This window comes from Pogona vitticeps, chromosome 3 (assembly GCF_051106095.1).
Source record: "Pogona vitticeps strain Pit_001003342236 chromosome 3, PviZW2.1, whole genome shotgun sequence".
NCBI lineage: Eukaryota > Metazoa > Chordata > Lepidosauria > Squamata > Agamidae > Pogona > Pogona vitticeps.
Window position 1 is genome coordinate 90,303,544 of NC_135785.1, and position 13,602 is coordinate 90,317,145.

Genomic DNA, 13,602 nt, shown 5'->3' on the forward strand with positions numbered 1-13,602 from the left:
AAATACAGTATTTAAAGCTAAAAACAGTAAGTATAAAAATACTAGAAAGGGTAAAATACCACACTACAACATGATAAATAAAACCAATACCAAAAACATATTCAAACGAGTAATGCACAACAGTCAGTTTAACAACCCCACTCAGGCAGCCAGTCACTCCTTGAAAGCTTTTCTGAATAGAAAGCTTGCAGAAGGACAGCAAAGATGGAGCTAATCTGACTGCTTGTGGGAGGGAGTTCCAAAGTCTGGGAGCAGCAACAGAAAAGGCCCTCTCCTTTGTACCCACTAAACATACCTGTGCTGGGAGTGAGACTGAGAGAAAGGTCTCTCCTGATGATTCTTAACACTTGAGCAGGCTCATGAAGGGAGATATTGTTTTCGAGATAGCTTGGGCCCAAGCTGTTTAAGCCTTTATAGGTTAGAACAAGCACTTTGAATAGTGCCCAGAAATGGACCAGAAGCCAGTGGAGCAGCTGTGAGAGGGGGATTATGTGATCACTGCGACCAGCAATTTGGCTGCTACATTTTGGGCCTACTGAAGTTTCCTGACACTTTCCAGAGGCAGCCCCAGATACAGCACATTATAGTAATCTGGCTGGACTGTATGGTTATGTAAGTAAAGTTTTATTATGCAGTCATAGACCCAATTATACAAAGATAAAATACATTAAATACATAGTGTAGTGTAAAATCTTGCTATAGTGTTTTGTGACTTCTCATAGCTGAAAATAAAAACTTATTATGAATTATTTTAGAATCTGGTACAGTGGTGCCTCGCATAACGAGCGCACCGTTTAATGACGAATCCGCATAGCGATCTATTTTTTTAGATCGCTAATGCAATTGCATTGCAATGTTTTAATGGGCAAAACATCGCATTGCGATGTTTCTAAAACAGCTGATCGGCAGTTCCAAAATGGCCACCGGGTGCCCAAAATGGCCACCGCAACCATTTTCGCGCGGTTTTCTCGCTTACCGAGAGCACGAAAATGGCGGCGCTATGGAGGAACTTCGCTGAACGGTGAGTTTGGGCCCCATTAATGTGTTCCTATGGGTTTTTCTGTTCCGTTTAGTGATGTTTCCACATAGCGATGATTAATCTGGAAAGGATTAACGTCGCTATGCGGGGCACCACTGTACTTAGATTCTAACATATGTGCTGGGAATAAATATTAAGTTAAATGAAATGTGTTTCTTTCAATTCACCAAAAAATTAAAGAATTATTTGTTATTTATTATTTATTAAGGGATTATTTGTAAAGGTTGTGAGACTTAGACACCTTATAAATAACTTAATTATAAAGTTTCTTTGTCTCAGAAATATATTAAGAGAAAAGAGAAAGAAATATATGATCTAGAACGTATTGTGAATCATTAAATGCATGATGTATCATTGTTTGTGTTTGTCAAAGCAGTGTCCTTGCGTGAACATTTGCCCCAGTGAAATAAGATCATGTGAACAAGGAGTACCTCCCATGAGAAAAGAGGTATCTCTTATTTTGCAATCCTGTACTACATACAGTACATACCTTGGAGAGGCATATAAAGGGTTAGGCTGCTAGTACAGTACTGTACTAGATATTGGAAGGTAGCAAATTACCTACCTAGTGTTGAAGGGGGAATTATACAAAACCAGATACTAAGGAGCTGAATCATTTAGACTGATTAATCACCGGGCAATTTTTCTGCAAGCCAGACCACCCAGGCACATATGGTTGTATACATAGGCTGACTTTGATTCCGGAGACAGTCATTTTTAGGAGGAATTTTTCCCTTGCTTTTTAGCTCCATTTGTCACTCCACATTTGCTCTTAAAAGATGGAATTCTTAAATTAGAAATAACCCAAGAGTGTATGACTGCCCTGGTCACCTGACACCGTGTTTGAGTGAGTGTTTTAATGGCTCTGTTCTCTGGATAGACAAGCTTTAGAGAAAAATAGTGAAATCTAGAAGAACCTCTTGCAACTTTCCTATAACCTTTTCTGGGGTCACTATAGATGCAGTGGCTTGGTTTAACTGTATTGAGATTAGAACTACAATACTAAACATACTTGGTAAGAAGTAAGATCCCTTGAACCTAGGGAGAGTTTCTTCTTAGTAAATTTGCTTAAGTTGTGCCATTAACATGACTAGATAACAATAGATCTGATATTCTTTGATAATTTAAAGGAAGGCATCATGATTCTTACGATTAGTAAGACTTTGCTATTTACTTCTTTGCTGAATGGAAAGAAGTCAGGGCATAAGAAATTTGGCTGATAGTAATTATACATGAATTATGTTTTCTTTACCACCGCTCCTTGCTGGGATTGGATAGCATATCCTTTCCCTAAAAGCTTTCACTTTATTCTGCTAATATATTTTCTGCTTGTTGTAACTCAGAGCATTACATAAGTTAAAATGAACCCCTGCCAATTGTTGGAACATATCAAAGCTGCCCTATGCTGCCTCTCCAGCTTCTGATATACCTGGTGTTTATTACAATGCAAATGATTTCTGGTGCTGGTCCCAGATTAAGGAAAAGCATATAAGAATAAACATTTCAGTTTTCAGTGTATCCTAAATATGCTTGCCCGCAGAAGGGATTTAGACTCATTTTCCAAGTTTGTTTTGGTAGAAGTTGGCAGAATGGAAAAAATGAAGAGAGGGGTAAACCTGAAAGAGCTTGCCAGCATGCTTTTCAATTGCTTTGAGCACTGTCAAGCTAAAGGTGGGACTTCCATTGACTGAATTTGATTGCATTTTTCTGTGTGGAGATGGAGAGAGGCATATTGGTGGAGAATATTGATGGCAAAGAGTGCCTGGCTCTGTTTGCAGATTGTTGCTCGTGTCTGGGATCCTACAGGACTATGTCTGCAGTCACAGAATCTTTATTAACATGATGGGTTACAGAGAGTAGGGCTGGAGAACATTTGACCCTCCAGATGTTGTTGGACTGCATCTCCCACAATTCTGTACCATGGGCTTTGCTGACTAGGGTTAATGAATATTGCCATCAAACAACTTCTCCAAGGTCACATGTTGCCTATCCTTAGTATGGAGACATTTACATATGAAAGAGCTAAGCTTGTGTTTTAAGTGTTTATATATGGCAAGGTAACAGAAAAACCTCAACATGAGAAGGGTTTTCTTTTATTATTTAAAAATCCATGTCACATGTCAGGTAGCAAAACCTTAAAATTATCCTACATTAGACCATCTTTCCTTAAAGTAAGGATTCTTATGGAATTCCCTGATTCTTGGAGGTGGCCGGGCTATAGAAAAATGGTGTTTGTCCTCAAACAGGATTTTCTAAGTTCCATCTTGGCTTCTGGTTTTGCTTCAGTATGTGTTCCCAACAATACTGATAGTGCCTTGACCGGACTGTTGAATCTGCTTTTGCTTCAGATCAAAATCTGTAATAAAGCTGTATAAATCTATTGATCTTTTTGTGAAGAACACCCTCCAGGTACCTAGATTCATGTCTGATGGGATATGCTTAAGATAGTCATTCATGGAGACTGTATGAAGTGCTATAATTGTATTTATATTCTAATTCATTATATTATGATGATGATGATTATAATTATATTCTATTACAGAATTTCTAGTGTATTCCTTTGTCACCCAAGGAATGCTTAAATTTTTCTACAGGACTATGGTGTCAGCAGTAGTCTGTTTCAGAACCCAGCAAAACTCCATCTAACTATTGGGACACTGGTACTACTGAATGAACAGGAAATCAGGCGGGCTCAGGAACTCCTGCAGAGATGTAAAGAAGACTTTGTTGAGTGAGTAAAATTGAACTATGATAATAAGATGCAATGGAGTCAAGCAGTGGCAGCTTCCAAAACAAAGTGGCCTGTTCTAGAACTGGACAGTATTGGCAGTAATCCAGTCAGATGTTTTAGGGATAGTAAAAGGTGCACACAAAATTAGGTAGATGCTTACTTGTACTTTTTAATGGGGATTAGTCATTTAGGAACATCTTTTTGCTTGCAAAGTTACTATAAAATATCCACTGTATTATATTCTTACAGTGTCTGGTGGTTTGTATGGGGGGGGGAGAATGGGCATCTACCCTTCCAGAAGTGCATGAAAAATATGATTGCCTTAGCACTTTTTCACAGCAGAGTGTTTGGCAAATAGCTCTTTCCCCACAGATGGTCATATATCCCTGAGATTCATTTCCTAAACAAACCTAGCCACTGGATATGGAAGACACACAAACTGTGTAAGAAACCTTTCCTGAAACTGTAGGTCAGTTATTTTATAGTGCAGGGCTTGCCATAATGTGCTCACAAAGCAACACTGGTAGAAGTTTAGAATGAATAGATAGGATAGGACTGGGAGATTCCTTTTTACTCCCACAAGATGCAGTTCTGCTTCCAGCATTTTTGTAAGGACTTTCCAGTAGAATGATTTATTTTTTGAAAATGAGATTCATCCTGTTGTGAATATATTTTTAACATCTGGTAAACAGAAATGTCAAGTGGTGCAAAATGCTGCTGCCTGAATGTTGGTGTGGCGTCCACCCTCATGCCCCTTGCTTGACCTTCAAGCCCCAGAGCACATGGAGGCAAACACTTTCTCCTTTTACACTTGCTGCCACCAGGTGATCTCTAAATCACCATTTACTTCAGAAAGATTCAGGTCCACACTTCAAGTTCTTTTAAATAAAACATTGGTTTATTGATTATACAGAGATTTATAAATATCTTCAGTAGCTAATCACATCTAAATTTCCCAAACTACGCACTCTATTACTCTGTCTGGCTTTTCTCTCCTGCCTGACACTTACATTTCTCTAACTGATTCAATACAGTGGACTCTTGACTTACAGACGGCTTGACTTACAGACTTTTTGAGTTACAGACTTCTCTAGGTGCAAAATTTAGGTTTGACTTGCAGCCTGAGAATTGACTTACAGACCAGAAAAAAACCAAAATGGAACAAAAACGGCCTGTTATGGGATTAATCGGTTTTCAATGCACTGTAAGTCAATGGAGACTTGACCTACAGACTTTTTGACTTGAGAACCGCCTTTCAATACGGATTAAGTTCTCAAGTCAAGACCCCACTATCACTTAATCTGACTCTCTGACTCCGCCTCTTATAGCATCTCTTGACTCCACCTCTCAGCAACATGAATATTCATAAACCATTACATAATACAACAAGAACCATAGACCTAGTAAATAGAGAACGCTACAGTTGGCAAAGGTAGGTCAATGAAAATATGTAGTACCAATCATGCACCATTAACTGTTCTGCCTGCCAGTGCATTTCCGGATCCTTTTCAGATATTGTCCTTTAAAAATCTAAATGGTTTGAGGTCTGATTTTTTTAAGGACACCTTTAACCTGTACAAACCAACTCATTCTTTTAGATCAACCTCAGAGGCTTAGCCCACCAAGGAGAGCAAATAGTGTGTTGACCTGGAAGAACAGAACTTCTTCTTTTGCTTCTTCTTTTTTTCCTGCACTGGCTCCATGTTTCTGGAAATTTACTGTAGCTGAAATACTTATGGCCTTATCAATTCAGCTATTTATGTGGATTCAAAAGATCCATTTGTGCTGAGTTGCTTTCTATTAGTTAGAAACGGGGAATTGCTCTTTTTAATTGTTTTTACATTGAGATGACTAACTCTAAAGTGTTTTAAAAGTTTTATGTACTGTTTTATCGTTGATTGTGTCATTGTGGTTAGATTCTATTCTCTTATTTAGTGTAGGAATCCATTCACAGAAGTTGTTCTACTATCCACACATTTTTGTCTCTACCTGAATATGTGAAAGTACTAGACTTGCATTTAGGATGACAGAGATATTAGAATTGCTTGTGCTTTGTAACATTTTTGGTATGTAGTGCTTAGAAGTAATGCACTTGCTGCCCAGAAGACTTAGTATTTAGACTAGTAACAGTAAGACTAAGTTTTTTTTGTGTCAGACCCCTTGGCTGACCTTAAATAAGCTTTTAAAGCTTCAGTTTTGAGGGGATCACTGTAGTTTTATTAAGAAACCCAGAAAAGATAATATGTCACAGCTTTATTTAATGGCCTGTTAAGAGGCTAATAGCATCTGCTTCCATGCTGGCCACAGAGGAGGAGAAGACAACATGGAAGCCCAGAGGCTAATCTCTTAATCAGGCCTGGAGAAAAATGGTTAAGTAGGTTAGTGGAGTTTATATAAAGATGAGCACTATACTTTCTTTCCTCCATAGCCAGCTGCAAAACCTAGTAGGGAGGAATATTGCTTCTCCATTAAACTACTCACTCACCTTTACTGAATTTGATGAACTCATCTTAATGGACATTTTGGTCACCTATTGCTAACAGGCAAATAATTATATATAAAGCTATTTCATAGAAGTAACCAGCAACACAGTGTGGAAAAATAACGTGAATAGGTTCATTGCATGATTCACAATAGAATCTCCATTTGTATTTGCTAACTATAGGGAAATTTGTTCTAGGTAGCCCAGTGTTTTAAAACACTGGTTCTTAACCTTGGGTTACTCAGGAGTTTTGGACTGCAAATCCCAGAAGCCTTCACCACCAGCTGTCCTGACTGGGGTTTCTGGGAATTGCAGTTCAAAAGCATCCGAGTAACAAAGGTTAAGAACCACTGTTTTAAAACACAGTACACTAGTATCAGTCTTGGATTCTGATTTATCATCTGCTCTAAATATGTCAGAGCATCAAATCAAGTTAAGAGTCCTTGTTTGGAACTAACAATAAAACGTGGCTTGATTTTGTTATAATATGAGCCACGGTGAGCCTCAAGCTCATCTGCTTCCTGCTGCTTCTGCTCTGGAGGGGTTCAGCTCCTGCTTTTTCGTAGACTAGTGAGATGTACGTGTCCAAACCTACATAAGCCATAACTAGCCTTACTTGTGGTTAATTTAAAACAGCCAACTTCAAACCACAGTATATGAAGCTGGCTTGTTTAAACTAATTGTAGTTTAGGTTAACCATGATTTAGAGCTTGGAGACAAGACAAAACTGTGGCTAACTGAAATCAGAAGCTTTAGATTTCTTTGTAGCTGTGTGAGAGGAGGGAAGGAGTGCATGAATCTGAGGCTTCCAGAAGTAACAAAAAAAATCCTTGTTTTCCCTTACATTGGAATTGAACCTCTGTGAATATATTTTTTTTAGAAGAGGGGGATAGGAAGCTGACCATGGACATTAGCTCAAAAGTCATAGATCACAATATAGCATTACATTCTGGAGTTAAAAATCAACAGTGAGGAACAGTTAAAATAAAATCTGAGCTGCTTAGTGTTCGGAATATTGCCATTTTTTGTTTATCATCTTAAAATTTTTGTCTACCCAGAGCAGCATACAAAGAGCTAAATTAATCAAAATCATGCAATATAAAAACAATACAATACATAAAAGCACTGCCATCAGCAATAATACTAAAGGACATCTATTTAACAGAAATAGTCTATAGACATTTATTAAACATTTCAGAGAAACTGTGTTTGTGATGTGACTAAGGGCTTCTCTACATGGCTGAGATGGAGTGGGCTGAATAGGGTCACTAGGAGATCCAGTATGCCATTTGGTGTGATCTCTACATTCACATGGTATATGAACCTCAATCAACCCTATTTGGTACACTTTTAAAAAGTGTATGTGTATTAATGTATTAAGTATGTGTATTACAAGAGAAGTTGTATTTCTGATCACCATGTATGAGTGTGAAAACTGGACAGTAAAGAAAGCTGACAGGAAAAAAAATGAATTTGTTTGAAATATGGTGCTGGAGGAGCTTTGTGGATATTCTGGACGGGCAGAAAGACAAACAAGCAAGTCCTAGATCAAATCAATCCTGAACTATCTCTGGAGGCAAAAATATTGAAACTTCGGCTGTCCTTCTTTGGGCACATCACAAGAAGGCAAGATTCTTTGGAAAAAGACAGTAACGCTAGGAAAGGTGGAAGGAAGTAGGAAAAGAGGACTGACTCCCTAAAGGAAGTCCCAAGCTTGAGTTTGCAAGATCTGAGCAGGGCTGTTGAGGACAGGAGAAGATTGCTCATTCACAGGGATGTCATAATTCAGAAGTGACTTGACAGCACATAACAACATTATGTATGTGTATACCTAATACACTTCTCTTAAATGTCTAGTTGAGAGTCTTCTAGAGTCTAATACCCCTACCTAATACACAAATACACTTATTTCCCTTATCTTAAAGGGCCAGTTGAGAACCTGCCATGGCAGCAGATTCAGCTATGGGCAGTTTTTTGACCAGCCCTTTTAAGACAAGAGAAAGAAAATATTTATTTTTTTAATAAGTGATGCAGCATATTTTTGCTATCCTAATAGATGATAATTTAAACAATTACTCCCTCTGCCACTCCACAGAGGACCAGAGCAGGTGTTTAATTAGCCAATATCCTGAAGTGTCTCTCTTATGAAGCCACTTCATAATAATGGCAAATCAAAAAAGGAAGTCTTTGGTTGTTTCCCAGTGAACATACATGATAGGAATGGACAAAAAGAGAGCAATCCTTCCTCCAACAAAAAAAGTAGAAACCTTTTGATAGGGGCCCAGGAGTGCAGGTGGGACCACTCTGGAGGCAAAGATGTTATCTGATTGCCATCTTTGGGAGCAAACCAGTTCATCCCAAACAACAGCCTAAACACCTGTTTAGTTAGCCTCTAGTGTTGTAGAAATAGTGAATCATGAAATAACCTGTCACCATCTAGTGTTAACTGTGAACATAATTTGTTTACCCCCTTTTATAAAGCACAATTACAGGAGCCAAACCACTGACAGTTGAAGTAGCAGGCATAGAGTATATGAATGATGATCCAGCCATGATCGATGTTCTCTATGCAAAAGTCCACACGAAGGATGGCTCTAACAGGTATGTATTCATTATCTTTTCTGTATATATTTTCATTGCGTTCCTAATTCAGATATGAAATCATTAGCAAAAGATGTGACACTTGAAAACTCTGATTGTTTCATGCTAGGAAATATATTACTAGGCATCTGGAAGACAAGACATTTCTGTTTCTCTGCAGGAGAAAAGAAGGCTGCGGTGATTTCGCCCTGAGTGGTATTACTGAAGGAAACAATTAGAGAGTATTTACTGTACTTATGTAATTTCTAATTAACTGTAGTATTTCCAAAAACCAGAAGCTATTTTCACTCATTAACTTTAATGTAAGGGCCTAGTAAAGCCTATTTCTGCTAGCCACTGCCTTTGCAACTGTGCTTAATTACACAGTTATTGTAATTCTGTAATGTTCTTCATTTTGCCTGCATACCGTTTGTATGGATGTTCATTTGCTATTAAACTTTGTAACCATCTTGCCTGTTGAACTGAGGTTTAAGCATAGACAGGGTCATTTTTTAATTCTTTGTCTCCAAATGCACACTGAATTCTTCAATCTCTTTCTTCCTTGTTTTTTAAACACATCTGCAGTTACCAAGTGTAAATGTCAGAGTATAACAATTAACAACATTTTCATGGGTCATTTCAAATTAATCTTAAGCTTTGTGAAAATAAAGCCATGTTGAGATCAGTTCTAGAGAATGCTGCTGATGTTTGTATTTTAAAAGGACAAGTAGACTTTAGAGATGGGGGTATTTGTATTTGTATACAAATACGAATATCCCCACACAGGTGGAAATAACGAGGGTCCGGCCCCACTCACGATTTCAAGTCTGTGGAGGCTTCCTGTTGTGCTGTTCTCCACAATGGATTAGCCCTCTGCAACCTAGCAGAGAGGCTTCTCATCCCGCCTCCTGCCAGGAGTGGTTAATCGATTGTGGAGAATAGCGCAATAGGAAGGCTTCGTCAAGCATGCGTCAGTGCCAAAACCCTCGTTATTTCCACCTGTGCGGGGATATACATATTTGTATACAAATATGAATACCCCCATCTCTAGTTTAGATCTCTTTCACTGGCATTAATTGTATTGTGTTCTACTAGAACCTGCACTACATAGTTTGGTAAGAAAAATAAAGATCCACCAGGGGATCAGGGCTGACAGTGAGTCAAACTGAAGTGACCAGCTCAGCTGACTTCCGAGGGCTGAACTGGCTTTTCTGGCCATACTTCACAAACTCTGTGGCTGCTTTCCATTGCTTGATGACAGAACAGTATATGCTATAACATCTTCAGCCCCCCCCCTAAACTAGCCTACCATCCAAGTTTTAGTGTAAGTCTCTAACCCATCTCCAGTACTGATACAGAACTCAGTTACTAGTGCAGTGAGTTGCTATTGTTGAAACAGAGTAGGGGCCATGATCTTGTCATTTGTCTCAGGAATATGTTCTTTTCTCTCTCTTCTGCTTAGGTGCCTGTCTGAAATCATGGTGGTAACTAATTTATAAAGCAGCAGCCATCTCTTTCTGTAATAATAGAAGACATCTAGCAAAATGATCTTTCTTATATAACACCACTGTGAGAGGCAGATGTCTTTTCTGGTTTCAGTTTAGTTCTGAATATCTGACTGTTAAGCAGAAGAGCCTAATTTCCCTCTGTTGCTTTGTTGATATTAGAGATCCTCTCTAGTTTTAATGTAGACTGGAAGGGAGGAAGAGAAAGACAGTGGGAAAGGGCTGCTCTGATTTCCATGTAGCCGAGGCTCTCATTGCAGTTCATTTTAATTTGTTTCATTTCTCTGATTAATTTTATAGCACAACAAAGCACCATTTTCACTTGAAGTGCTTCTGTTAATTTGTTTTAGTATCATCTGTAATGATGCTTCTTCCATTTTTAATCACTGATTTTAAAAATCATTGATGTATTACCAGTAAGCAAATTATGGGAGTTGCATGGGAGGAGAAAAGAGAAGATTCAGTTGCAAAGGTTAGAAATGGACCTTAAAGTGGCAGTTTAAAACCAGCTAGCTGTCATGTTAGTTTATCAGGGATTGCCTGGTGACCAGAGGGGGAGGTTGTGCAACATTATTACTGTCCTTTCTCTGGATGAGACCTAAAGGGCCAAAGTGGCAATTTAGAGCTGAGAAAGGATGAACTGTCCAGCAAATTATCGCCTTAATGAGCTTAGCAAAAAGAGTATATAAGCCAACACATTGGCATGATTATCTCTCATACTGATGGGCAAGAATGTTTGGTTTTAATCAGTTTCTTTCTGTCCACAATCCTAGGAGATTTGCTCAGTGCTTTAAAGGGTGAAACAACATGGAATGATTTAAAAAAACTTTAGAAATGTGTTCATCTTCTGGTGTTCACACTTTGGGTGCAGTTATCATTCTCGGTTATTACATTTTGATGGATAGAGTGGAGAGGGACATTACCCATGTATTCTGTCAGTATCAAATTCCATACATTTCACAAACTTCCTGATTCCCTCACTTAAGTTTTAAATAACATTCAGCTGTAATTTTAACTGCCCCATACTTTAAGAAAGTAAAGTATTTACTTTAAGAAAAAAATACAACCTACATTTATTTTGGAGTCTCTTATATGTGAGAAAATGCATTGCTGGCAGATCTTAGGCTGAACCATTTAATATTTTCAGATAACTAGTTTCTGATTCCAGGGATCGAAACAACTAACTTAGTTCATTACTATTGATGGCATTATTACTGATGGCTCAATGCCAAGAGCTCACTGTAGCTCTGTACAATTCCCTCTGTTCTGGCCACCTGCCTGTTTATGGGCAGGTGCTCTCAGGTGGAAATGCTGCCTTGTCTCCTTTCAATCATTCCTGGTCATTCCATTCTTCCTGTGGAGAACCATTACAACAAGGCACAGATGAAGTGGCAAGGAGTTAGTGCCATATCATCTGACCTCAATTTCCCTTCTTTTTAAATGTCTACCCAACTTCACTTTCAGTGGAGCAAGGCAAAATAATTTATCCAAGAGCACTAATGAAATATACATTTCTTTCCTAGCTGTGGAGAGCATCCCTAGATTAACCACTTAGCCAAGATGGGCTGCCAATTTAACTAAGAGTTCAATTATTTCGAGCAGAAAATAAACCACACAAACTACATACTGGAATGCATCTGTAATTACATATTAATGTTTATTGTGAATATTTTGCCAGTGTTTTGTTTTGTTAGTAATGCTTGGAAGAGGAAGCTCTTGAAATGAAATTCAGTGCTAAGGTTGTATTTCTGCTTCATCATTTCTACAGATAACTGACTGGATAGCATAGTGGTTTTGGTATCTGGTTGCAGAACCAGAGGTCGAAGTTCAGGTCCCCAATGTGCCCCTTATGAGTAGAGCCAGCCTGTGTAGCCTTGGGCAAGCTGCACAATCCCAGGGTGCCCCCCGATGAAGGGAATGGTAAACTGTTTCTGAATATTTCCTACCTGGAAAACCCTAAAAAAGGTAATCATGAGTCAGAATTTGATTTGACAAAAATAATAATTCTACTTTTTACAGATTAATCCTAAAACAGGTGACAGTGGTGCAAATTCAGATTCAGTGCTCTGTGTGTCAGCCTTCCCATGCTCTTCATCAGGTTGGGAAATTCTTAAGCAAGGCATATGCTGCTACATTGTGCTGTCAACCCTGGCCATGATAATGACCAGTTCAGACATGGCGGAAGCAGCAGTTGTAGTTCAGAAGTCATTTCTTTAACTCAGATTGATTCATTTACTAAGTTCTGACTTCACACTGCAGTGTTGTAAATGGAATCAGATAAACCAAGGTTGTGGAACATGTGCTACTTCAGTTGTTGGTTTCCAGTTTCCATCAGCCCTGGCCAGCCTAGGTGGTGGTGGGATAGGACAGGAGTAGCAATTCATCGTCATTTGGAAGACTGGAGATGGCCCACCCTGAGATAAAGTACTTCTAGTAATATTGTGAAACTTCTTCAGATGGGGCTCTGTTCTTTTCTCCCAAGAAAATAATGTTGTGATCATATCTGATGAGTTGACATATTATCCAGTCTTGCACGTATTATAAGCAGACTGGCTGAAATACTGTATCCTATGCTGCAAACCTACCAGTTCCTTCTGGCTTTTGCTACTAATAGCCTGCCACACTGGAGAAGCGATAAGTCACACATGAAATGCAGTCTTAATAACAATCATTTTATATAATATTTAGTTTCTCAGGTATATAGACTTTCATGTATATATCACATGAGTTCATAAATAACCAGAGTGTCATAATTTGCTTCCCCTTGTTTCTTTTTCCTTTTGGAAGACTCCAGCTAATAGCAGATAGGCTGGTGGATCAGTTTGTGACTTCTGGGCTGATGATGAAAGAATGGGATAGGATAAAACTCCATGCCACTGTCATGAACACCGTTTTTCGAAAAGATCCTAGTGGTGAGTATTTCTTGAGTCTCCTTGAGAAAATGTAGCAACTCTTTTGAACTCTATAACTGCTATATGATTCTTGGGTTTGCTCTTGCTCATTTATTACTGTTTGTGATCTTTACACAAAAAATGATGGGTCCATGCCATCTGAGTAGGAGCCAAGAGGAACTGTTTACATCTGGGAGATACGTTTAGTTACTTCCTAATATATCTGAGAATGTATCTTTGTATTACTTTCTAAACAAGATGGTTATTTTCATCTATATTGCTTTTATTTTCTGTAAAATAATTTGACTAATAACAAGTTGGATGAAGGCTCCTGCTTTGTGTACAGTGTCTGCCTATCTGCCCACACATGCTCT

The 13,602-nt window shown here is 38.5% G+C and overlaps 1 protein-coding gene across 3 annotated transcripts in view; it reads left to right on the forward strand.

The window, feature by feature from the left end:
* Positions 1-13,602, forward strand: part of ASCC1 (activating signal cointegrator 1 complex subunit 1) — an 84,866-nt gene that overhangs the window by 22,988 nt on the left and 48,276 nt on the right. For all 3 annotated transcript variants that reach the window (XM_020783137.3, XM_020783135.3, XM_020783136.3), the window contains exons 6-8: positions 3,634-3,770; positions 8,734-8,853; positions 13,125-13,249. In XM_020783137.3, the coding sequence (XP_020638796.3) occupies positions 3,634-3,770; positions 8,734-8,853; positions 13,125-13,249 (382 nt within the window). The remainder of the gene's footprint in view (positions 1-3,633; positions 3,771-8,733; positions 8,854-13,124; positions 13,250-13,602) is intronic.